The sequence below is a fragment of the Armigeres subalbatus genome, chromosome 3 (genome assembly GCF_024139115.2).
Source record: "Armigeres subalbatus isolate Guangzhou_Male chromosome 3, GZ_Asu_2, whole genome shotgun sequence".
Classification (NCBI taxonomy): Eukaryota; Metazoa; Arthropoda; class Insecta; order Diptera; family Culicidae; genus Armigeres; species Armigeres subalbatus.
This window is the reverse complement of record NC_085141.1, coordinates 57,561,109-57,587,507: the sequence shown is the minus strand read 5'-3', so window position 1 is coordinate 57,587,507 and position 26,399 is coordinate 57,561,109. Positions and strand designations below refer to the sequence as shown.

Below are 26,399 nucleotides of genomic sequence, written 5' to 3'. Positions count from 1 at the left end.
CATTGTGATGCAAAGCTCATCAGTTTATTTATAAATTTTCCCGCACAGTAGGCTATTTTACGAGTTTATTCAAGCTTAATTTGTTGACATCGCATATTCCTGCAAACAAACTCAAATGAAATCGGATTATCTGTCAAACAGAGTTTGTTATCACAAATGACATCGCAATGTATGACGAACAAACTCGCATAAAATTCGTGCACATCGCATACACTACCGTGCAACGTCGGATAAGAAATACGCATATATCGCCTCCACTTTTGTACGTTAAAAGCGTTTTCGCGACTGGTGTGCGATGAAAATTGTGCGCATAGGCATCGCATAACAGAAAAATAATTCTATTATGCATGCATTCTGGTTGTCTGGGCAGAGCTGCGGCAACACACACGAGCTGGGAACAGCTTTCATAGTGATGGGCGACATGCAAAGGCGCGTGATCGGGTGGTGGCCGATCAACGAGAGAATGTGCAGGTTGAGGATCAAAGGCCGGTACTTCAACTTCAGCATAATCAACGTCCATAGCCCACACTCCGGAAGCACTGATGATGATAAGGACGCATTCTACGCGCAGCTGGAACGTGAGTACGATAGCTGCCCAAGCCACGACGTCAAAATCATCATAGGAGATTTGAACGCTCAGGTTGGCCAAGAGGAGGAGTTTAGACCGACTATTGGGAAGTTCAGCGCACACCGGCTGACGAACGAAAACGGTCTACGACTTATTGATTTCGCCGCCTCCAAGAATATGGCCATTCGCAGCACCTACTTCCAACACAGCCTCCCGTATCGGTACACCTGGAGATCACCACTGCAGACAGAATCACAAATCGACCACGTTCTGATTGATGGACGGCACTTCTCCGACATTATCGATGTCAGGACATATCGTGGCGCTAACATCGACTCTGACCACTATCTGGTGATGGTTAAACTGCGCCCAAAACTATCCGTCATCAACAATGTTCGGTACCGACGACCGCCGCGGTACGACCTAGAGCGACTGTAGCAACCTGATGTTGCCACTGCATACGCGCAGCATCTCGAGGAAGCGTTGCCGGAAGAGGGTGAGCTCGATGGGGCCCCTCTTGAGGACTGCTGGAATACAGTTAAAGCAGCCATTAACGACGCAGCGGAAAACAACGTCGGGTATATGGGACGAAGTCGAAGGAACGATTGGTTCGACGAAGAGTGCAGACAGATTCTGGAGGAGAAGGACGCAGCGCGGGCGGTCGCGCTGCAGCAAGGTACCCGGCAGAACGTGGAACGTTATAGACGGAAGCGGAGACAGCAGACCCGCCTTTTTCAGGAGAAGAAACGCCGCCTGAAAGAAGTGGAGTGCGATGAGATGGAACAGCTGTGCCGTTCTCAAGAAACACGCAAGTTCTACCAGAAGCTTAACGCATCCCGCAAAGGCTTCGTGCCGCGAGCCGAAATGTGCCGGGATAAGGATGGGAGCATCTTGACGGACGAACGTGTGGTGATTGAAAGGTGGAAGCAGCACTACGAGGAACATCTGAATGGCGCTGAGAGTACAGGCAATGAAAGTCAAGGCAGCGGAGGAGATGACTACGTCAGTTCAGCGGACGATGGAAGCCAACCAGTACCCACCTTGAGGGAAGTTAAGGATGCCATCCAACAGCTAAAGACCAATAAAGCAGCTGGTAAGGATGGTATCGGAGCTGAGCTCATCAAGATGGGCCCGGAAAAGCTAGCCACTTGCCTGCACAAATTGATAGTCAGAATCTGGGAAACTGAACAGCTACCGGAGGAGTGGAAGGAAGGGGTTATATGCCCCATCTATAAGAAAGTCGACAAGCTGGAGTGTGAGAACTTTCGAGCGATCATCATCCTACAAAGTGATGCCGCCTACAAAGTGATATCCAAGATCATCTTTCGTCGTCTGTCACCATTAGCGAATGAGTTCGTGGGAAGTTATCAAGCCGGCTTCGTTGACGGCCGCCTGGCAACGGACCAGATCTTTACCGTACGGCAAATCCATCAAAAATGCCTTGAAAAGCAGGTCCCAACGCACTATCTGTTTGTTGATTTCAAGGCGGCATACGACAGTATGAACCGCGTAGAGCTATGGAAAATTATGGACGAGAACAGCTTCCCTGGGAAGCTTACCAGGCTGATCAAAGCAACGATGGATGGTGTGCAAAAATGTGTGAAGATTTCGGGCGAACACTCCACTCCGGGGACTAAGACAAGGTGATGGACTTTCGTGCCTGTTGTTCAACATTGCGCTAAAAGGTGTCATGCGGAGAGCCGGGTGTAACATGGACATTGTCGGCCGAACATTTGCAAAGGTGGCAGAACTGTACACCCGCCTGAAACGTGAAGCAACAAAAGTTGGACTGGTGGTGAATGCGTCAAAGACAAAGTACATGCTTGTGGGCGGAACCGAGCGCGACAGGGTCCGCCTGGGAAGCAGTGTTACGATAGACGTGGATACCTTCGAGGTGGTCGAGGAATTCGTCTACCTCGGATCCTTGCTAACGGCTGACAACAACGTTAGTCGTGAAATACGAAGGCGCATCATCTGTGGAAGTCGGGCCTACTACGGGCTCCAGAAGAAACTGCGGTCGCAAAAGATTCGCCACCGCACCAAATGTGTCATGTACAAGACGCTTATAAGACCAGTTGTCCTCTACGGACATGAAACATGGACAATGCTCGAGGAGGACTTGCAAGCACTCGGAGTATTCGAGAGACGGGTGCTTAGGACCATCTTTGGCGGTGTGCAAGAAGACGGTGTGTGGCGGCGAAGAATGAACCATGAGCTCGCCCAGCTCTACGGCGAACCCAGTATCCAGAAGGTAGCTAAAGCCGGAAGGGTACGATGGGCAGGGCATGTTGCAAGAATGCCGGACAGCAACCCTGCAAATATGGTGTTCGCTTCCGATCCGGCAGGTACGAGACGACGTGGAGCGCAGCGAGCGAGATGGGCAGACCAGGTGCAGAACGACTTGGCGAGCGTGGGGCGTATTCGAGGATGGAGAGATGCGGCCTCGAACGGTGTATTGTGGCGTCAAATTGTTGATTCAGTGTTATCTGTTTAGATGTAGACTAAATAAATGAAATGAATGAATGACCAATCACGAAGTAGCAACTACGAAATGTATGATTAACAAGCTCAACATGACTTGTTCGGACGAAAGACATTCTCCACCAGATGTCCATTTTGGTCAAATTGGTCCAATTCGAAAATTGTCTAGACCTGCACCGGGAATCGAACCCAGCCACCCTCATCATGGTCTTGCTTTGTAGCCGCGCATCTTACCGCACGGCTAAGGAGGGCCCCATTGACCTCACCAACTAGGGAAAAAATATATAAAAGAGTGTCCATTACTGAGGCAAAAGACATTTTTGGCCAAATGGCCCTTTTGCCATGACTTTTTTGTTTAGAAAATTATTTTGAGCTTTTTAGTGGAATGTCTTCACTTGTCATAAGACGAGTTTGTACAATCCCACTGTTGAGGTCGAAATACGTATCTGTCAAGATACAATTAAGTGGTGGAATTAAATGGTATTGTACAAACTCGTCTTATGACAAATGACTTTTTTGGCCAAATGACTAGTTCTGCCAAACGATAATTTCGGCCAAATTATCAGATCAGCCGAACGGCATTTTCGATTGTATGTCCATTTTGGTAAGATGGCCTAATTGTTTGTTTCGCCAAATGACATATTAGGCCAAACAACTTCCAGCAAATTTGACATTTCCACTTCTTTTATTATCACTATCGTTGTTGACTTTCGATTAAATTAGTGTACAAATCTATCGGGATCTTCGGTTATAGCGTACCAACGTACCAAGCATATAATAAACATATTAAACAAAGAGTCGTTTTGTAGGAATATCACTGAACTGTCGCACAATTACGAGTATAGAAAATTAATATAAACACTTCTTCATAGCAGAGTGATGATTTATCACATCCAGTTGATATTAACATCAAGCTCCCCCTCCGAAACTTACCAGTCGCTTCAGCACGTGATCCGGCACGTTCCGAGAGCTATTGCAGATGGCATGGGCCGACGAGTGCGAAAAGATGACCGGTGCCTTGGAGGTGGCCAGCGCATCCAGCATCGTCGGAACGGACACGTGCGACAGATCGACGATCATCCCCAGTCGGTTCATCTCAGTGACCACCAGAGTACCGAAGTGGGACAGGCCCCCAATGTGAGGGACCTGGCCCGGTTCATCAACTTTGCAGCAGTCGGCCCACGGAGTGTTGCAGGTGTGCGTTAGCGTGAGATAGCGGGCACCCAGCTGGTAGAAGGTCCGCAGCACCCCCAGACTGGTTCCTATCGAGTGGCCACCCTCGATGCCGATTAAGCTGGCCAATTTGCCGGAACGGTGGCTCTCCTCGATGCCTGCGGGAAACGGATTCGTTTGAAATCTGTGTTATCGGGCAAAGAAAATTTAATTAAAATTTCGGAAAACTCACCGTCTGCTGTCGTCACCAGAGCCATGTGCTGCGGGTAGAGATTTACTAATCTGCGTATTAAGTCTATCTGTTCTAATGTTAATTGTACCGCATCTAGATGCTGAGACGAGCAAGGCGCATATGCTGACCAAAACTGGAATGAAAATGTGGAGAAATGAAAACAGTGAGTTGTGCGATAAGGACAAGAAATATGCTGGTGGGTGGCGAACGGCGGTGCTTTGAAATCACGAACGACTCATAAATACCGCAATGCAACTTTGGCCTCATACCCTCCGGGCGGCCGGACGACGACACAGGGCCCCGCTGAATATAAAAGAGATGATGGTGTGATTTACGCGCCATCAGTCCAACGCTCGATGCCTTGTTCTCCAAGGCATCCTCGCAGATACAGTTTCGATGGCGAGACTGCGTTACCACAAGGACGAACGACATGACGTGGCCGGTCGGCCTCCAGCTGGGAAAATGTTAGTCAAAGAGGATCATAAAACAAATAAAGTGGCAATAACAAAGTGGATCGGTGCGTCCCATCATAGCTCCACCGTTAGTCGGTCGTAGGTTGCTGCGTAGTCGGTAAGGTGCGCGGGTTTCGTTATTCCTGATGGATGTCCCAACTCAGAGGCGCTCGACGGAGCGGAAGTTCATGGATATAATTGGAATATCCCGTTCAAATGAGTAGGACTAGTTTAATTTTGATATTAGTTACTGCAAAACTGTAAGATTTATCAAATGTAAAGGTTTGTGTGCCATTATGAATGCCTTATTGGATATGAAGATATGTACAGTGATAGATTTGTTCACGAATTTAAGTTATCAAGATAGCAAACCATTTTAAAAATTGGCAATTCACATATCACCATGACTAAACAGATTTCTTTCGAGCTATAATCCAGTATACAATAAACATGTGAAATAGAATTACTTAAACAAACAACCGCATATTCGAACACCGTGGCAAAGGATGCAGCCTGAAGGCAATGAAGACAATGAGGGAAAATTTAATAAAAGAGACTAAGATCGCACTGACTGCCACTGGAGCAGCTGAGTACCTACCGGCATCCGGCAACTGAATCTACTCGACTAATGAAGACGGCAGACTGACAAGTCAGTCACAGCAAAACAGCCCCTCGGGGCGTGGAATGTTGACGAATTATTTCTCCACCGGACAGTAGGGAACTTTTTTCTTCGCGTTTATATGGTTTGGAGATAGCTTGTCATTTTACACATACTTGACCTATGTTAACTTCAACCAAAATTCTTGTAGATTTTCCCAAATCGAAATTAGGAATGTTTCACCGAATATATGTTCGATTGTATCTTAAATTGAGCTTATTTATTTATATCAGACTTGAATTGTCCTTTAGATATAACGAATATGTGTAGGATGATTTCAGTTTAATCCAAATTTTTTTTTTGTTATAGCCACATAGGACAAACAAGAAGGTAGAATTTAAGAGCCGAATGACGATAGTTTGTTTGGTCTCAATTCCTACCGGCTGAAGAAGGGCCAGTCAGTCAGGGTTGGGCGGCCAGTGCTCAAAGCAACAGTGGGACATCCATTCTCACTTTTATTCTTTTTACGCTTTCCACCGGGTTTTGGGTGGTGACAGGATGTACTCGTGCCGGTAAGATACAGCCGCACTCAAGGCAAAAGCTTCAAGAGCGAAAGGAATGTTCTTCATAACTGTAGCGAAATTCGGGGAGGCAGGAAAGCATACCGCGTTTAAGTACCTTTGCAGAAGACGGCCACATTCGTGGAGAGTTGGAGGTACATTCTTCGGCACTCAACACTCTAAGAGGATCCTTTTCGGTTTTCGAGAGGTCTTTTTTTTTGTGAAATTTTGAACGTAAACTTGAAAGATAATGTGGAAAACAAGATTTGCTGATGGGGACGGTGGCGTTGAGGTTGTGCGAAGAGGTCGTAAAAATATTTACTTCTTCGCTGAAAAAAGGTCATCGGAAATGGAATGGCGGGGTAATTTGGCGCTGCCAGTGCGATTCTTGTAAATGCATTCGATGGGTTTTCCCTGTGGATATGCTTTTTAGGGCGAAGAACTTAAATTAAGTTACGACGCCGTTTTTTTTTTCGGGCGTCAGAGTGTCATTTGAATGCATTACATTTGGAATAATTTCTCATTTTATTGATACAACTGCCGTAAAAAAGCAATACCCATAACCTAAAGTTCTGATGCGATTGTAAACCAACAGATGTTGCTGACGTTGGCTTTGAATCGTATGATTAGACAAACGTAAATACCTGGCGTGAAATTGCTAATTCAGTGTTATTTATTCAGATTAAGCATGTGCGGTATTTCGAAACATTTCGTTTCAGGTCATTCGATACGAAATTCCGCGGAATTTGAGCATTTGGGCATGGGTTTCCAATTAAACATTTCTTCATTGGGCCTTCGTTAGCCGTGCGGTAAGATGCGTGGCTACAAAGGAAGACCATATCATGAGGCTAGGTTTGATTTCCGGTCAAGTTTAGGAAATTTTCGGGTTGGAAATTGTCTCGACTTCCCTGGGCATGTTGACTGGTCGTGTTAGCCTCATGATATACGAATGCAAAAATGGTAACTTGGCTTAGAAACCTCGCAGTTAATAACCGTGGAAGTGCTGATCGCACATTAAGCAGCGCGGCGGCAATGTCCAATGTGGGGGATGTGATGCCAATAAGAAGAAGAAGAATGTTTTAGTAAGATTGGGGTTTCTATCAGAGTTTGAGCCCAAGTCTTTCGGCGATAGCAGTTTTAATAAGTATCAAATACGTTTTTCTGCTCCGACATTTCGATTAGCCGGATTTAAATAATTTCAAGAGAAATTTCCGGTCCTCAGCAAGAATTTTCGGAGATGTTTTCATAGATATTTTCGGATGATTTTTTGTAATAATTTCTGAAGGAATAACCGGAAGAGGCTGTTTAAAGGAAATTTTAGGAGAGTTCTCGAAATGATTTATAAAAAGTTCTTGTATCTGTAATGTAATCTAATGGAATTCTCATGTGGATTTCTGAAGTAGCTCCTAGTGAAATTCCTGGTGGAGCTAATTTGAAAGATTTCCCGGAGGATATTTTGGAGCAGTTAGTGAACGAACTGTTGGAAGAATTTCGGGATGAACTATCAAAAAAGACATTCTTAACATAATTTCCGGAGGAATTCCTCAAGAAACTTTCGTAGGAATTCATTTAGTAACTTTCAGATAAATTCCTGAAGAAACTTCGGAAAGACTATCTGGTGGAACTCCCGAAGGAATTTCTGGAGAAACTTCCGGAGAAATTTGTGGAGGAACTTCCGGAGAAATTCCTGTAGAAATTTCCGGAGACATTCCTGGAGGAATTCCTGGAGGAACTTCCGGAGGAAATCCTAGAGGAACTTCCGGAGGAATTCATGGAGGAATTTCTGGAGGAACTTCCGGAGGAGTTCCTGGAGGAACTTCCGGAGGAATTCCTGGAGGAACTTCCGGAGGAATTCCTGGAGGAACTTCCGGAGGAATTCCTGGAGGAACTTCCGGAGGAATTCCTGGAGGAACTTCCGGAGGAATTCCTGGAGGAACTTCCGGAGGAATTCCTGGAGGAACTTCCGAAGGAATTCCTGGAGGAACTTCCGGAGGAATTCCTGGAGGAACTTCCGGAGGAATTCCTGGAGGAACTTCCGGAGGAATTCCTGGAGGAACTTCCGGAGGAATTCCTGGAGGAACTCTCGGAGGAATTGCTGGAGGAACTTCCGGAGGAATTCCTGGAGGAACTTCCGGAGGAATCCTGGAGGAACATCCGGAGGAATTCCTGGAGGAACTTCGGAGGAATTCCTGGAGGAACTTCCGGAGGAATTCCTGGAGGAACTTCGGAGGAATTCCTGGAGGACCTTCGGAGGAATTCCTGGAGGAACTTCCGGAGGAACTCCTGGAGGAACTTCCGGAGGAACTCCTGGAGGAACTTCCGGAGGAACTCCTGGAGGAACTTCCGGAGGAATTCCTGGAGGAACTTCGGGAGGAATTCCGGGAGGAACTCCGGAGGAATTCCTGGAGGAACTTCCGGAGGAATTCCTGGAGGAACTTCCGGAGGAATTCCTGGAGGAACTTCCGGAGGAATTCCTGGAGGAACTTCCGGAGGAATTCCTGGAGGAACTTCGGAGGAATTCCTGGAGGAACTTCGGAGGAATTCCTGGAGGAACTTCCGGAGGAATTCCTGGAGGAACTTCGGAGGAATTCCTGGAGGAACTTCGGAGGAATTCCTGGAGGAACTTCCGGAGGAATTCCTGGAGGAACTTCCGGAGGAATTCCTGGAGGAACTTCGGAGGAATTCCTGGAGGAACTTCGGAGGAATTCCTGGAGGAACTTCCGGAGGAATTCCTGGAGGAACTTCCGGAGGAATTCCTGGAGGAACTTCGGAGGAATTCCTGGAGGAACTTCCGGAGGAATTCCTGGAGGAACTTCGGAGGAATTCCTGGAGGAACTTCCGGAGGAATTCCTGGAGGAACTTCCGGAGGAATTCCTGGAGGAACTTCCGGAGGAATTCCTGGAGGAACTTCCGGAGGAATTCCTGGAGGAACTTCCGGAGGAATTCCTGGAGGAACTTCGGAGGAATTCCTGGAGGAACTTCCGGAGGAATTCCTGGAGGAACTTCGGAGGAATTCCTGGAGGAACTTCCGGAGGAATTCCTGGAGGAACTTCCGGAGGAATTCCTGGAGGAACTTCCGGAGGAATTCCTGGAGGAACTTCCGGAGGAATTCCTGGAGGAACTTCCGGAGGAATTCCTGGAGGAACTTCCGGAGGAATTCCTGGAGGAACTTCCGGAGGAATTCCTGGAGGAACTTCCGGAGGAATTCCTGGAGGAACTTCCGGAGGAATTCCTGGAGGAACTTCCGGAGGAATTCCTGGAGGAACTTCCGGAGGAATTCCTGGAGGAACTTCCGGAGGAATTCCTGGAGGAACTTCCGGAGGAATTCCTGGAGGAACTTCCGGAGGAATTCCTGGAGGAACTTCCGGAGGAATTCCTGGAGGAACTTCCGGAGGAATTCATGGAGGAATTTCTGGAGGAACTTCCGGAGGAATTTCTGAAGGAACTTCCGGAGGAGTTCCTAGAGGAACTTCCGGAGGAGTTCCTAGAGGAACTTCCGGAGGAGTTCCTGGAGGAACTTCCGGAGGAGCTCCTGGAGGAACTTCCGGAGGAATTCCTGGAGGAACTTCCGGAGGAATTCCTGGAGGAACTTCCGGAGGAATTGCTGGAGGAACTTCCGGAGGAATTCCTGGAGGAACTTCCGGAGGAATTCCTGGAGGAACTTCTGGAGGAATTCTTGGAGGAACTTCCGGAGGAATTCCTGGAGAAAGTTCCGGAGGAATTCATGGAGGAATTTCTGGAGGAACTTCCGGAGGAATTCCTGGAGGAACTTCCGGAGGAATTCCTGGAGGAACTTCCGGAGGAACTTCCGGAGGAATTCCTGGAGGAACTTCCGGAGGAATTCCTGGAGGAACTTCCGGAGGAATTCCTGGAGGAACTTCCGGAGGAATTCCTGGAGGAACTTCCGGAGGAATTCCTGGAGGAACTTCCGGAGGAATTCCTGGAGGAACTTCCGGAGGAATTCCTGGAGGAACTTCCGGAGGAATTCCTGGAGGAACTTCCGGAGGAATTCCTGGAGGAACTTCCGGAGGAATTCCTGGAGGAACTTCCGGAGGAATTCCTGGAGGAACTTCCGGAGGAATTCCTGGAGGAACTTCCGGAGGAATTCCTGGAGGAACTTCCGGAGGAATTCCTGGAGGAACTTCGGAGGAATTCCTGGAGGAACTTCCGGAGGAATTCCTGGAGGAACTTCCGGAGGAATTCCTGGAGGAACTTCCGGAGGAATTCCTGGAGGAACTTCCGGAGGAATTCCTGGAGGAACTTCCGGAGGAATTCCTGGAGGATCTTCCGGAGGAATTCCTGGAGGAACTTCCGGAGGAATTCCTGGAGGAACTTCCGGAGGAATTCCTGGAGGAACTTCCGGAGGAATTCCTGAAGGAACTTCCGGAGGAATTCCTGAAGGAACTTCCGGAGGAATTCCTGGAGGAACTTCCGGAGGAATTCCTGGAGGAACTTCCGGAGGAATTCCTGGAGGAACTTCCGGAGGAATTCCTGGAGGAACTTCCGGAGGAATTCCTGGAGGAACTTCCGGAGGAATTCCTGGAGGAACTTTGGAGGAGTTCCGGAGGAATACCTGGAGGAACTTCCGAAGGAATACTTGGCGGACGGCTACCGGTTGGTTGAATGGCCTTATGTATGCCAAATCTATGGGGAAGGGCTCCTACTACTCAAGCAGAACACATGTTCCACATGATTCACTGCAAGTTATATTCAACCAGATTCAGTTGCAATCAAGTTCCTGCAACCATTTTTGTCTGACTTCTGACTTGTCTGAATTCCTGGAGGAACTTCCGGAGGAATTCCTGGAGGAACTTCAGGAGGAATTCCTGGAGGAACTTCTGGAGGAATTCCTAGCGGAACTTCCGGAGGAACTTCTGGAGGAACTTCTGGAGGAATTCCTGGAGGAACTTCTGGAGGAATTCCTGGAGGAACTTCCGGAGGAATTCCTGGAGGAACTTCCGGATGAATTCCTGGAGGAAGTTCCAGAGGAATTCCTGGAGGAATTTCTGGGGGACGTTCTGTAGGAGTTTTTTGAGGGAGTTCCGGTGGAATACCTGGAGGAATACTTGGCGGATGCCTACCGGTTGGTTGAATGGCCTTATGTATGCCACATTTATAGGGAAGGGCTCCTACTACTCAAGCAGAACACATGTTCCATATAGGTCTTCTTCTTCATCTTATTGGCATTCTTTTTTCTCTTTATTAAAGTGTACTTATTGGCATTACATCCCCCACTGGGACAGAGCTGCCTCGCAGCTTATTGTTCATTAAGCACTTCCACAGTTATTAACTGCGGGGTTAATAAGCCAGGTTACCATCTTTGCATTAATATATCATAAAGCTAGCACGATGATACTTTTATGCCCAGGGAAGTCGAGACAATTTCCAATCCGAAAATTGCCTAGACCGGCACCGGGAATCGAACCCAGCCATTCTCAGCATGGTCTTGCTTTGTAGCCGCGCGTCGTACCGCACGGCTAAAAAGGGCCCCTCCACATGGGTCACTGCAAGTTATATTAAACCAAATTCATTTGCAATCAAGTTCCTGCAACCATTTTTGACTGACTTGTGCTACTCGGGTAGAGCGTGTCAATTAGGGATTACCCTTGTGAACTCGTCGTCCACAATTCTATCATGTACTCTGTTCAACAAACTGATACCGTTTGAGGAGTCCTTCGTCGGCGAATACCTGTCAGGTTTTCGTGAGCGCCATTCATCGACGGATCAAATGTATAGCCTGCGGGGGATCCTTGATTAATTCCGGGAGTACAACTTGCAGACTCACCATAAGTTAATTTATTTCAAAGTAGGGTACAATTTAGTGAAAATTAATTAGCTGGGGCCCTCCTTATCCGTGCGGTAAGATCCGCGGCTACAAAGCAAGACCATGCTGAGGGTGGCTGGGTTCGATTCCCGGTGCCAGTCTAGACAATTTTCGGATGAAGAATGAAGAAGAAAAATTAGCTATGGCAGATAATGTCTGAGCATGGTTTTCCGGCGAAAGTGATTAGGCTGGTACGTGCAACGCTTGATGGCTTGAAATCAAGTATTCTGATTGCAGACGAAGTGTCAACCTCGTTTGTGCCATAGATGGATTAAAGCAGGGTGATGCATTTTCGAAATTATTGTTCAACATTGCACTTGAGGGCGCGATTAGCAGCTGCGGCGTTCAGAGGAACGCCACTACCATCACACGGTCGCATATACTCCTGGGATTTGCGGACGACATCGACCCTAATAGAATCGATCGCAGTGGAGCAGTATTGGAGGCTTTTGTCCCACTGAAAAAGGAGCCTGCGAGGATTGGCTCTATTACCTCTACCAAGGCAAAGTACATTATTGCGTGTAGAGATAGAGGTGCTAGAGATAGAGGAAAATCAACGAAATTGCTTCGGGATATTCTTCAAAAATGTTTTCGTGATTCCGGGTGAAATGTTCGGATTTTTTTAGGAATATACAAAACAAGTTATAGAAGATTTTCAGAAGTTGTTCGAAATTCCCACAGATTTTTTTTCGAAATTTTCAATTAGTTTCTTTGTAGTTTCCACGGGAAGTTTTGCTGAACGTCCACGAAATTTAATTTGGCAACCTTGTCGTTTATAAGACCGTATCTTTTGCTGTGTCGTCTCCTTATCAAATGAGTTCGCCATGCAAACCCCACTGGAAAGTACTTCAACCGACATCACCAGTTACCACCAACAGCCACTTCTGACTGCCAATCGTATTCACTGCAAGGTTTAATCAGGTAGGATAAATGAATATCATTATTCCAAATCGGGTTGAGTGTTGAGCGCCATTGCCCCAAATAAAATCCCAACCCTGCCCCCTTCCACCTGCTGTTGCAATCCACATGCCCAAATCTTAAAGCCAAACAATATCCTCTCCGATCCGTCCACTTTGTCGGTTACTTCTTCTTCTTCTTCTTCATTGGCATTACATCCCCCACTGGGACATTGCCGCCTCGCAGCTTAGTGTTCAATTAGCACTTCCACAGTTATTAACTACGAGGTTTCTAAGCCAAGTTACCATTTCTGCATGTATCATGAGGCTAACACGATGAAACTTTTATGCCCAGGGAAGTCGAGACAATTTCCAAACCGAAAATTGGCTAGGCCGGCACCGGGAATCGAACCCAGCCACCCTCAGCATGGTCTTGCTTTGTAGCCGCGCATCTTACCGCACGGCTAAGGAGGGCCTTTGTCAGTTACATAAAGGATAATTTAGTTACAAGATAAAGATTGTCGCTTCGGTTCTCTTATTCTGATGTCCGAAACATGTTGGGTACCGAACTGTCAAATCGTGTGTATTTTTCCTTCATTGACATTTAGCACCCTATCCTCGCCAGCAAAAGATGTCCCGGACAGCGACGACAGCGACAATCTCTATCTTGTAACTAAAATATCTTTTGTAACATACAGTTATACAACAGCACGGAGATAGCAAAACTTTTGTCTTGGTCGTTTTTCACAAAGTGACTTCTGAATCTGTTAAATTGTCATTCATCCTTCTGCAATGTTCTAAAATTATTGTATTGCAATTCTTTGTTTGGGAATATTCTACTCTTCGAATTAACATATATTATGGAAACAACGTTATACAAATAGTTAATTTATTGGAATACTGTCAGATGATTGGTTCCGCGAATAGTGCTCAATCTTCACCAGAAAATTCTCAATTCAATTAGTCTCACCTGTGCCGCAACCATGCCCTCCTTCAGCCGACGCAAATCGGTGTGACTCCAGGCACTGGTCGACCATGGAGTAATGTCGCGCAGATCCTCGCCGAAGCGAAACTCCCGCAGTTGGTTCTTCAGAAATTTCCGTATGTTCCACGGTAGGTCGTTGTGGCTGTCAAATGTGACGAAAAATTAGATTCCACTCATGTAATGTCACCAACAAGCGACGGCAAACCGTCGTACTCACCCATCTATTAAAGGCACTTCCTTCAGCACTTTCCGCACGATTTCCATCCGTTCTTCCAGTTGAATGGCCAAACATGTCGAGATCAGATGTACCAGCAGCGTCCAGAAGAAGAGACCGCACAGAAGGACGCCCTCGGTCGGCTTCCGGCGACGCATGGCCCCCACCCGGTGCCACCCACCCCGTCTTCCGGTGGTGGTGAGGCTCCCTGATGGTGGAGGCGGTGGAGCTGGGGGCGGCACGCGCGGTGTCTGCTGTGGAATAATCAAAGTCGAACACCTGGAGGGAGTTCGTTGTGATGTCGGTTGGCAACAACGTGGTGGCAGTGCAGTGCGGTCGCTTTCGTGTGGCCAAGTGGCAAATGATGACAGTTTCAGATTGCACCAATCAAACGGTAACAATCGAAGTGATGATGATGCTGCTGCTGCTGCTTCTGATGGGGTGCTGATTGCAGTTCCAATCTGCAAAAGTAAAACCAGAGAACGAGAGAATGAATTTAATATTGGTGGGCTTGTATAGAGGCAGGAGCATGTGAGATCGTTTTTGGATTGGATTCAAAACGTAATCTTGTTTGAACTTCATTATCCGATTCATGGATGCAGGTTTACGATATCGCTTACTCACATATGGGGTAGTCATTTTGGAGCAGGATAGATGAAATTGGAAATTATCTGCATCTATCGTGTGTCGAATAGAACAGTGATGAGGGAGATTGCTGATTAATATCGGATTGCTTCCTGTTGATTGCTTCTCAATTTTGTTGGCACCAAATGCGTTATATTCAAGCTTTTTTTCGGTTATAGGTTATCTGACCAACCAAAAAATTCAAATCAGTTTAAAATTAAATTGAGTTTTATCCAATTTCTTTCATATAAAGGCTAGTTGTGGTTGAAATTGCAATTTGGTGAATAATGAGACCCTTCTTCCTCAAAATGTTTCAATATTCATTTTATGGATTCGGAATCCATACTTAACCCACTATCGTCATCTTCTTAATATCAAGAATGTGTGTTCAAAATTTGGCTGAAATCAGCTAAGAAGAGATCAGAAGTTACACTGAGGTGATTTATAGATGAACAGTACCAGTTCCTCCACAAACTTCCCCGTTTTCCAAATATCAACCCTAACCCACCTATCGTCGTTCCATTAAGATAAATAATGAGTGTTCCAAATTTGGCTAAAACCTTCTCTCAGGGTTATCCAAGCTATTCGAAAAAGCTATTCATCATCGGTTACTTGAGTCTGCCGAAAATGTCAACATCTTGCTCGAGGAACAGTTTGGTTTCCGACGCGGTCGGTCAACTGTACACCAACTGACCCGAGTTACCAACGTCCTCAGACGGAACAAGTTTGTCTCGAAAACATCCGCCATGGCCTTACTCGATGTCGAGAAGGCATTTGACAATGTATGGCATGATGGCCTGGTGTACAAACTACAACGCTACAATCTTCCCAGCTACCTGGTGAAAATCATCAACAATTACCTGTCGGCAAGGACATTCCGGGTCTCAATCAGTGGAGCGAGTTCCAATGCGCACAACATCGTCGCAGGCGTTCCCCAGGGCAGTATCCTCGGGCCCCTGCTTTTCAATCTGTTCACCTCCGACATGCCAGAACCTCCAGAAGGCGGCATTCTGTCTCTGTTCGCAGATGACACCTCCATCGTCTACAACGGTAGAGTGATCAGAGCGCTAGTGGCAAAACTCCAACGAGGCCTGGATGCCCTGACAGAGTACCTCACCAGCTGGAAGATCTGTATCACGCGGCGGAGACCCAGGTCATCATTTTCCCCCACTCCAAATCCCCTAAACTTGTTCCGCCTGGGGACTGTAAAATCATCCTCAATGGCACGACTGTGGAATGGGCCAATGAGGCCGGCTGCCTTGGCTTGACCCTCGACAGCAAGCTTATTTTCAGGCAACAGGTTGACAAAACGGTGACAAAGTGTAACGTCTTGTTGAAACTACTGTACCCTTTGATCAACCGCCGGTCGTCATTGTCCCTGAAAAATAAGCTTGCTGTCTACAAGCAAATCATCCTCCTGTGATCGAATATGGCATGCCGGTCTGGGAGAGCTGCGCTAAAACCCACCACCTCAAACTTCAACGGGTCCAAAACAAATTCCTGAGGATGATCCTCAACACCCCTCCCAGGACAAGAACATCCGAGGTCCACCGTCTGGCCGGAATAAAAACCTTACATGAACGCTTTGGTGAGTGTAAAGAAAAGTTTAGGGTCCGTTGCTTGCATTCGGATCAGGCTCCAATTAGGGCGCTAGTTCCAATCTAGGTTATCAAATTTTTTATTGTAAATATTAGTGTACATAGTAGTTAGGTTATCAAATTAAAAAAAAACACACCAGCGCCTCCTAAAGGCCGTCATTATATATCATATTAACACTTAAATAACAATGCAAACATAAAAATTTAAAATTGAAGTTGGAGGGCCAAGCCGGCCGAGCACTGTACATGTAGAAAAATAATAATTGTAGAACAGAAAATGATTAAATAAAGAAGAATTTTACTACTACTATTTGGCTAAAATCGGCTAAGAGGTTTAGAAGTCACACTGAGTTGATCGATCGAATATGTAATGGAATATGGAATGGAATATGGAATGGAATATGGAATGGAATATGGAATGGAATATGGAATGGAATTTGGAATGGAGTGGAATGGAATGGAATGGAGTGGAATGGAATGGAATGGAGTGGAGTGGAATGGAGTGGAATGGAGTGGAATGGAGTGGAATGGAGTGGAGTGGAGTGGAATGGAGTGGACTGGAGTGGACTGGAGTGGACTGGAGTGGACTGGAGTGGAATGGAGTGGAATGGAGTGGAATGGAGTGGAATGGAGTGGAATGGAGTGGAATGGAGTGGAATGGAGTGGAATGGAGTGGAATGGAGTGGAATGGAGTGGAATGGAGTGGAATGGAGTGGAATGGAGTGGAATGGAGTGGAATGGAGTGGAATGGAGTGGAATGGAGTGGAATGGAGTGGAATGGAGTGGAATGGAGTGGAATGGAATGGAGTGGAATGGAGTGGAATGAAGTGGAATGAAGTGGAATGGAATGGAATGGAGTGGAATGGAATGGAATGGAGTGGAATGGAATGGAATGGAGTGGAATGGAATGGAATGGAATGGAATGGAGTGGAATGGAATGGAATGGAGTGGAATGGAATGGAATGGAGTGGAATGGAATGGAATGGAGTGGAATGGAATGGAATGGAGTGGAATGGAATGGAATGGAGTGGAATGGAATGGAATGGAGTGGAATGGAATGGAATGGAATGGAATGGAGTGGAATGGAATGGAATGGAATGGAATGGAGTGGAATGGAGTGGAATGGAGTGGAATGGAGTGGAATGGAGTGGAATGGAGTGGAATGGAGTGGAATGGAGTGGAATGGAGTGGAATGGAGTGGAATGGAGTGGAATGGAGTGGAATGGAGTGGAATGGAGTGGAATGGAGTGGAATGGAGTGGAATGGAGTGGAATGGAGTGGAATGGAGTGGAATGGAGTGGAATGGAGTGGAATGGAGTGGAATGGAGTGGAATGGAATGGAATGGAATGGAATGGAATGGAATGGAATGGAATGGAATGGAATGGAATGGAATGGAATGGAATGGAATGGAATGGAATGGAATGGAATGGAATGGAATGGAATGGAATGGAATGGAATGGAATGGAATGGAATGGAATGGAATGGAATGGAATGGAATGGAATGGAATGGAATGGAATGGAATGGAATGGAATGGAATGGAATGGAATGGAATGGAATGGAATGGAATGGAATGGAATGGAATGGAATGGAATGGAATGGAATGGAATGGAATGGAATGGAATGGAATGGAATGGAATGGAATGGAATGGAATGGAATGGAATGGAATGGAATGGAATGGAATGGAATGGAATGGAATGGAATGGAATGGAATGGAATGGAATGGAATGGAATGGAGTGGAATGGAATGGAATGGAGTGGAATGGAATGGAATGGAGTGGAATGGAATGGAATGGAATGGAGTGGAATGGAATGGAATGGAGTGGAATGGAATGGAATGGAATGGAATGGAATGGAGTGGAATGGAATGGAATGGAATGGAGTGGAATGGAATGGAATGGAATGGAGTGGAATGGAATGGAATGGAATGGAGTGGAATGGAATGGAATGGAGTGGAATGGAATGGAATGGAGTGGAATGGAGTGGAATGGAGTGGAATGGAATGGAATGGAGTGGAATAGAATGGAATGGAGTGGAATGGAATGGAATGGAATGGAATGGAATGGAATGGAATGGAGTGGAGTGGAATGGAATGGATTGGAATGGAATGGAATGGAGTGGAATAAATTTGAATGGAGTGGAATGGAATAGATTTGAATGGAGCGGAATGGAATGGAATGAGTTGGATATCTAGACCAACATTTTAAAAGGGCGTAACAGCCAAAATTTATTTCTTCTGATTCTTTGAATTGAATTGAATGGAATAGAATGGAATAGAATGGAATAGAATGGAATAGAATGGAATAGAATGGAATAGAATGGAATAAAATGGAATAGAATGGAATAAAATGGAATAGAATGGAATAGAATGGAATAGAATGGAATAGAATGGAATAGAATGGAAGAGAATGGGATGGAGTCCCGACCAACAGACTTGTCATACTGTCTCATTTGCGACCAATTCTTGTCACATAGTATTATGATGCAGGTACTCGTCGCATTTAATTTATATGATTTCGGTCAAACTTACCCAATAGTCAACATCAATAATTGCATATCAAAATCAATCAATCAACATTGGTTTGCAATGTCGAACAACCTGTCCAAACCAATGCTGTCCATCAATCAATTGGTCAATTTTTTCAGCTAACTTAGAAGCAATGTGCTGTGCTGACAACTTATTCAACACATCGGAGCATATTTTGTTCGCAAATCACATCCGGTCTCCCAAGGCAGCCAAACTGAACATTTCACAAGACGTACACGTGGTCGTTCTGCTTCCACAAGGTCACAAATAAATCGGATAGTAACCTTTTCGCTTTCTGAGTGCTCCCGCGTGGCGGACCATGTGAAGCGAGCGAATTACTCCCGGGACGGAACGATTTGCATACCAGAATAGCTTTGGTTAAGGGGACGAAAAATTGCTGCAATTTCGTGTTCGCAAATTATTCGACGATCATCGTTGGTTTTCGGGTTGTGCTCATGACGGTTTGCAGTCAGGTGGAAAACGTTGGTAATGAAAATGCTGATTTATGATGAATTGTGATGTTCCAAAAGGTACGATTCAAAATTAATGCTTTTTGATTCATATTTTCCAATTCGGATCACCATAATCATCAGCATTATATATAGCATGGAGGTAATTTTGAAATCACTGCCTTATTAGCATGGAAAAAATGTAATGTTAAAAGCTATATACTTTTGTTTATTATCTTCAAGGATGTATTCGGTAAATTTTTCATAATACAAATAAAAGCTTTATATCTGTCCCTAACTTTAAAAAGAAACAAATTCAGCGTTTATTTCTTTTTTTTTCAGACAGCTCATGACAAAACGCGCATTAAAACAGAATCATAGAACCACTTTCTTGTATCCTTTAAAACCCTAAACTGCAAAAACAGGATTTGAAATCCGTCTCGTAGGACGAGATGTTTACACTGCTGCATGGCAAGCATAGAGATTCGCACACATATTGGTGTTATTGCAGGCACCACAAATAACCTTCTGGCAGCTGCAGCAATGAACAAACGTGATACGGAATGATACATGCTTTCCAGTTGAAGTGTGGGCAGATCTGTATCATTCCTTTTCTGTAAACTGAATCCAGAAGAAGAACGTACGAACGAATGAATCACTTTCACAACGCTCCGAACGTACCAGAAGTTTCCAATTTATCTTAAGTGAACTTCAAACTGTGTGCACCTGACTGCAATTGCGAATCGGTATGAAAAGTGAAGCTAAATCGAGCCTGAAGCAATATTTGAGCAAAGTCATGGAATGTTGGAACGAAACTGAATCATTGCAAAAGAAATGATAAATCAAAGCAGTTCACGCCATGCTCCTAAAAATCGCCTATCCAAAAAAAACTTTGTATCTCTGAGAAAATTTACCCCAGGTGAATTACGTTACCAGTTTCAGTTACCAGTTACCAGTGCTTCAAATTTAGCCAATGCTCTCGATTCATCGAAGGAAAGCTGAATCAATGAACTGAAGAACAACTGAAAGGTGATTCGCCGCCCCATTAGCTTTTTTCAAGCACCACAGTTGGGAACGTCTAGTTCATCTTGATTCCGGGTAGCATAAAACCCCTTCATCGTGGAGCAGTTCGGCTGGCTGTGTGAGGAGAATCGATTACCACTCCACAAGAAAGCACACAGGAAAACGACTCACATTAGCCCACCATGGCTTTGATGCTGAATCGGATACCGATCATTCTGTCTGCTCTTTCAACTCGCTCGGTTCGATTAAGAGCAAGATCTGCCAACTCGGACAAAACGAACTGCATTCTTTGACCCCTAGGATACACCTTCCTATGCACAAACGAATTATTGACGTTAGAAATTTTGCTACCCGGATAAACAGTCCCGGAGTGGAATCATTTGAGATTCTTAAGCGGTCGTGCTGATAAGGATCAAAAGAAAAGCCATTCTACATAATCCATAAATAAGGGTAAAGTTGTTCCCCACCCTCTTCTAGGAATCTCATTCAACTGGTCGACACGACCCAATCAGAACTTGCTGGCTGTTTCTTGGTTGAAACGTGGGCTGTTGGTTGTGCCAGGGGGTCGTGTTTCAAAAATATACTGTTTCGACCCATTAATTCCCCCCAAAGCAAACCGGGTCACATCTTTGAATAAGTCATAAGTTGTATAACTCGAGTGCTGGCGGACGATAACGATTGCGGACTGCGGTAGGGGCCAGGGGTCCGCTAGTTTGTGCCACCAGATTATCATCTGTGCGACTTTTCCTCTCTGGGCGCACGTCGGATGACGATATTTCTTTCGGATCAAAGCTGGTGTGGGAGTTTTCGAAGAAAGTTCAGATGTGGAGAAGGCAAAATCGTGTGACAGGATCAAAGATTATGCGATACAACCTTTGGTTACGGATGCTTCGGTTTGAATTAGAAATAGCACAGCAAACGTGCACTTTGGGTTTGAACCGACATAAAAATAGATATTTGTGCATGTTATGGTACCATAAACATTACCGATGGCTTTTGTATAGCAATCAATGGGTAGGTATTCAAAGAAAATTGATAGACCGTTGCAAACGAGAATCGTTATGGGTTGGATTTGAGAAGATGGCTTGCGTGCCATGGATATGACTTGCGATTTATAATCGAAACGAAATAAAGCACAACATGTTCACAATCTGAATCAAAATTCGAAGACCAAGAGCTCAAGTTCTTGCAGGATGAGTTGACATGTTGAACAAGGCACATTAGAAAACGCACTTATGGCAATCTCTTGCCAATCGAATCCTTACATACTTTTCCGCACTTCGTGAGCTTTCCCATCCATAGTAATGTCTGCAGTCTTCGCTCATTAATATCGTCCTGTGTGGTCGGTCGTGATGTGGAAGTCTCCCAAACTGTTACTTTTGGTAATACCGTCTGTAGAATTTTGCTGGCGATTGGTAGCTAATGATCAACATCCAGGAACTACAACGCAACCTGCAGTAAACAATAGAGCGGCTTACATTTTCCCATTTATTTAGTCGATATTTCCCATTCAAGCTTCAAGCTCGTTTAGCACCCACTTATACATGACAGATCTAGTTCAAATTGGTACAGTAGTTGGCTTCTGGTGGTTAAAATCGTCGAATTCAGTCCCGAAAACTAAAATTTCATTGTTTTCATATAAGTGCGGGTCAATCAACCGTACCGTTTTCTCACGTCCCTCATAAGCGAACACACGAGGATGTTTTTAGTGAGGGTTACATTCAGTCAGTCTTGCCACTGATAAGATTCTCATGATCTAAAGTGATCAGACGTCCCGCGTTTCGCAGACAGTTCCGCAGTTCGACAGACAGTTCGGCGAAATGTCCCGCGTTTCACTTATTTCAAGATAATGTCCCGCCAAATGAGGAAATATTGAAAAAATAGCAGTCATTTAATAAATATTCTTGAAAAACTTATTTGAAGATTTATCTCTCGCGCTTAGTTTCATAGGGGCGTAACTGTATTGATCGATTTCTCTTAATCGATTTTATATTTTGCTAATAACTCAATTGTTCCAAAAGCTAGAACCGTGATTATTGATTCTGCTGCAAGATGCAATCATCCTTTATCACACCAAACCATTAAATCATCGACAAACTAGCGCAATTCGGTTCAAGAAAACATCGACGAAGAGAAGTCGATCAATACAGTTACGCCCAATCGATCAATACAGAGTTGAAATTAGAAGACACGTGTGTGTGTCTCATAACTCAGGCTTACCATAAATTCCTTGCCTAGTAGGAAATGAGCAAGAGTCAGATTTTTTTTTTTAGGATTAGATATTTGCATCAGATCTCACAACAATGAGCATCATCAAACCCGAGCTTGTGCATCGCAAAACAATAGCGAATTTGTTGTTCATCTTTTTCTTGTGGTGCGTCACTCACACTCAAACACAGTCTTTACGATATTACGACATTGTTGTTTCATAAGGGCGAAAGTCGCAAACGTAAATATTGACTTTTGCTAATTTCAGGAAGATTAGAGATTTCTGGCGTTATTTTCCACTTCCGTTCAATAGAAGGCGCGAAGCGCCACCAGTTCCAAGTGATGGTAAGCTGGGATCGGTCCTAGTTGTTGAGGAATTTGCAGGAAAAGGCATTGTTTACGTTTGTGACATTCGCCCTTATGAAACAACAGTGTCGACTTGTTACATATAAAGCATAGCTTTGACATGGCATGATATAGAAAATGAGAATTAAAATGTCTCTAGAACGTTATAATTTTTTTTTGTCAAGCAATTTTTAGTTTGTGGGGTTAGAAATTCAACAATCTTAAGCATTAACTGCTTATTCGAAAAAATATAAAAATCGATATATCATGTCTATTTTGTATGCTTTTAAAATTCTAACCCCGTAAACCAAGATTTTTTTGAGAAACGTCCTAAATTTTAGTTTTATAACAAAAATATTCTTCATTTCTTATACCACACCGTGTGAAATTTCAATGATTCTACTTTTTCTCTCGATGACAGCTGGTGATCTTCTCCTCCCCTATGAATGCTCTTTCACCCGACGCCACACTCGCATGTGGTTTTGCTTAGCTCTTCCTTACTCTCTTTGTTTGGTTCTCTTCTTTATTACGCTCCTCGAAACGCAGCATTTTACTGATGATAATTTTATTTAAGGCTCAAGAAATGTTGGGCGATGAAAAGAGCATTATGAATGATTTACATCCCACTCCATTTCCTGGCCTCCGCTTTCACCGTTTCTATAACCTTGGTTAGAGTAGAGCCGTCCATTTTTACTTCGACAGGCACCTTCTCTGACCCACCACTTTCAGCTTAGCCAGGTGACCTTTGGAGTGTCTGATTAAGGCCACTTCGTCTGGCGAAAGGGCCCCCTTATCGTCAAACGCCGCTTCACCGTTAACTTATTATTTATTTGCTCAGACTAAGGTCGAAGTAGCCTATGCAGTACGTAAGAATCTTCTTCTCCATTCAGCTCGGTCCATGGCTGAACGTCGTCTACGGAGGGCCCGGAAATCGTCCTCCATCTGTTCGATCCACCTTGCACGCTGTGCACCTCGCCTTCTTATGTTCGTCGGATCATTGTCGAGAACCATGTTCAGCGGATTACTGTTCGACATTCTGGCTGCGTGCCCGGCCCATCGCGGTCGTCCGATTATCGCGGTGTGAAGGCTGAACACTGTCAACTTGTTGATTTATTTGAAATGATCGTTGCGATTGGGTCCCCCTTGCGGCTGCTGTCGAATCCAGCTGGTGTAGTCGCCTTAACGATCCCATGGTTGTCTATGCGTGCTTTCCGGCATGCACGAAGGACAATTGAAGGGTTGACATATGCGTGTTCAGAGTCAGATCACCGCACGTCAGGAAAGAGCATCTGAGCGTACTCCCACGCAGTTGGCAAACTGAATGACAAGATTGTACCACATGCTACAAGGCCCACCACGGTTTCATGGGACGGATGACAGCCTGGCCATTAGCCTATTCACCGCTTCGGGTCTTTGTCACCCTAAGAGGAAAGAATGTGCAGACTACTAGCCCTAGCTTCATGGTATTACAATATTCGAAACATAGTCCAGTAACATGCGGCCAGTATACAATAATCCGGATCTCACTGGCATTAATCCGATGTGCCGATTGATACTCCTTCTGGGCTTGTGCACTTTAAGCAACACCGTGACTCGGTGCCAGCGAAAGTGATCCATACACCATTTTTGTCGATTTTACACCAACGGCTTCTGTTTGCAAAGATCTAGTAAGGCAGCGGTTCTCAACCTGGGGTACATGTACCCCTGGGGGTACCTTCACTGGCCCTAGGGGGTACCTCGAACAAAAATTAGTAATGGCGGACGAATTACAATTCCAATCGAAATTTATAGATAAAGTTTTGATAATTATGTATTTTTTTAATTCAAAAACTTTGTTTTGGACATAATATGTATGACGATTAATAAATCCAATAGAATTCTGCCCTCCACAAACAGCACAGCCTTTTTCCAAGAAGCTCGAAGGCCTCCTTACAAGAGTTTCGAAGGACTTATTTTAAGATGTTCAGAAGTTTTTTCGAAAGCCTCCTTTCAAGAGGCCTGGAAGCCTCCTTTCAAGAGGCCTGGAAGCCGCCTTTCAAGAGGCCTGGAAGCCTCCTTTCAAGAGGCCTGGAAGCCTCCTTTCAAGAGGCCTGGAAGCCTCCTTTCAAGAGGCCTGGAAGCCTCCTTTCAAGAGGCCTGGAAGCCTCCTTTCAAGAGGCCTGGAAGCCTCCTTTCAAGAGGCCTGGAAGCCTCCTTTCAAGAGGCCTGGAAGCCTCCTTTCAAGAGGCCTGGAAGCCTCCTTTCAAGAGGCCTGGAAGCCTCCTTTCAAGAGGCCTGGAAGCCTCCTTTCAAGAGGCCTGGAAGCCTCCTTTCAAGAGGCCTGGAAGCCTCCTTTCAAGAGGCCTGGAAGCCTCCTTTCAAGAGGCCTGGAAGCCTCCTTTCAAGAGGCCTGGAAGCCTCCTTTCAAGAGGCCTGGAAGCCTCCTTTCAAGAGGCCTGGAAGCCTCCTTTCAAGAGGCCTGGAAGCCTCCTTTCAAGAGGCCTGGAAGCCTCCTTTCAAGAGGCCTGGAAGCCTCCTTTCAAGAGGCCTGGAAGCCTCCTTTCAAGAGGCCTGGAAGCCTCCTTTCAAGAGGCCTGGAAGCCTCCTTTCAAGAGGCCTGGAAGCCTCCTTTCAAGAGGCCTGGAAGCCTCCTTTCAAGAGGCCTGGAAGCCTCCTTTCAAGAGGCCTGGAAGCCTCCTTTCAAGAGGCCTGGAAGCCTCCTTTCAAGAGGCCTGGAAGCCTCCTTTCAAGAGGCCTGGAAGCCTCCTTTCAAGAGGCCTGGAAGCCTCCTTTCAAGAGGCCTGGAAGCCTCCTTTCAAGAGGCCTGGAAGCCACCTTTCAAGAGGCCTGGAAGCCTCCTTTCAAGAGGCCTGGAAGCCTCCTTTCAAGAGGCCTGGAAGCCTCCTTTCAAGAGGCCTGGAAGCCTCCTTTCAAGAGGCCTGGAAGCCTCCTTTCAAGAGGCCTGGAAGCCTCCTTTCAAGAGGCCTGGAAGCCTCCTTTCAAGAGGCCTGGAAGCCTCCTTTCAAGAGGCCTGGAAGCCTCCTTTCAAGAGGCCTGGAAGCCTCCTTTCAAGAGGCCTGGAAGCCTCCTTTCAAGAGGCCTGGAAGCCTCCTTTCAAGAGGCCTGGAAGCCTCCTTTCAAGAGGCCTGGAAGCCTCCTTTCAAGAGGCCTGGAAGCCTCCTTTCAAGAGGCCTGGAAGCCTCCTTTCAAGAGGCCTGGAAGCCTCCTTTCAAGAGGCCTGGAAGCCTCCTTTCAAGAGGCCTGGAAGCCTCCTTTCAAGAGGCCTGGAAGCCTCCTTTCAAGAGGCCTGGAAGCCTCCTTTCAAGAGGCCTGGAAGCCTCCTTTCAAGAGGCCTGGAAGCCTCCTTTCAAGAGGCCTGGAAGCCTCCTTTCAAGAGGCCTGGAAGCCTCCTTTCAAGAGGCCTGGAAGCCTCCTTTCAAGAGGCCTGGAAGCCTCCTTTCAAGAGGCCTGGAAGCCTCCTTTCAAGAGGCCTGGAAGCCTCCTTTCAAGAGGCCTGGAAGCCTCCTTTCAAGAGGCCTGGAAGCCTCCTTTCAAGAGGCCTGCAAGCCTCCTTTCAAGAGGCCTGGAAGCCTCCTTTCAAGAGGCCTGGAAGCCTCCTTTCAAGAGGCCTGGAAGCCTCCTTTCAAGAGGCCTGGAAGCCTC

General features: G+C 45.8%; 2 protein-coding genes across 4 annotated transcripts in view; one reads left to right on the top strand and one right to left on the bottom strand.

Moving 5' to 3' along the window:
• Positions 1 to 26,399, bottom strand: part of LOC134220065 (dipeptidase 1) — an 833,398-nt gene that overhangs the window by 30,407 nt on the left and 776,592 nt on the right. For all 3 annotated transcript variants that reach the window (XM_062699016.1, XM_062699017.1, XM_062699018.1), the window contains 4 exons: positions 13,987 to 14,444; positions 13,755 to 13,911; positions 4,455 to 4,587; positions 3,983 to 4,380 (listed from right to left, as the gene is read on the bottom strand). In XM_062699016.1, coding sequence (XP_062555000.1) covers positions 3,983 to 4,380; positions 4,455 to 4,587; positions 13,755 to 13,911; positions 13,987 to 14,141 — 843 coding nt within the window. In that variant the 5' untranslated portion in view covers positions 14,142 to 14,444. The remainder of the gene's footprint in view (positions 1 to 3,982; positions 4,381 to 4,454; positions 4,588 to 13,754; positions 13,912 to 13,986; positions 14,445 to 26,399) is intronic.
• LOC134221660 (armadillo repeat-containing X-linked protein 4-like) lies at positions 16,678 to 17,031 on the top strand. Its single transcript, XM_062700849.1, has one exon. It carries the CDS (start codon positions 16,678 to 16,680, stop codon positions 17,029 to 17,031), a length of 354 nt encoding a protein of 117 aa, XP_062556833.1.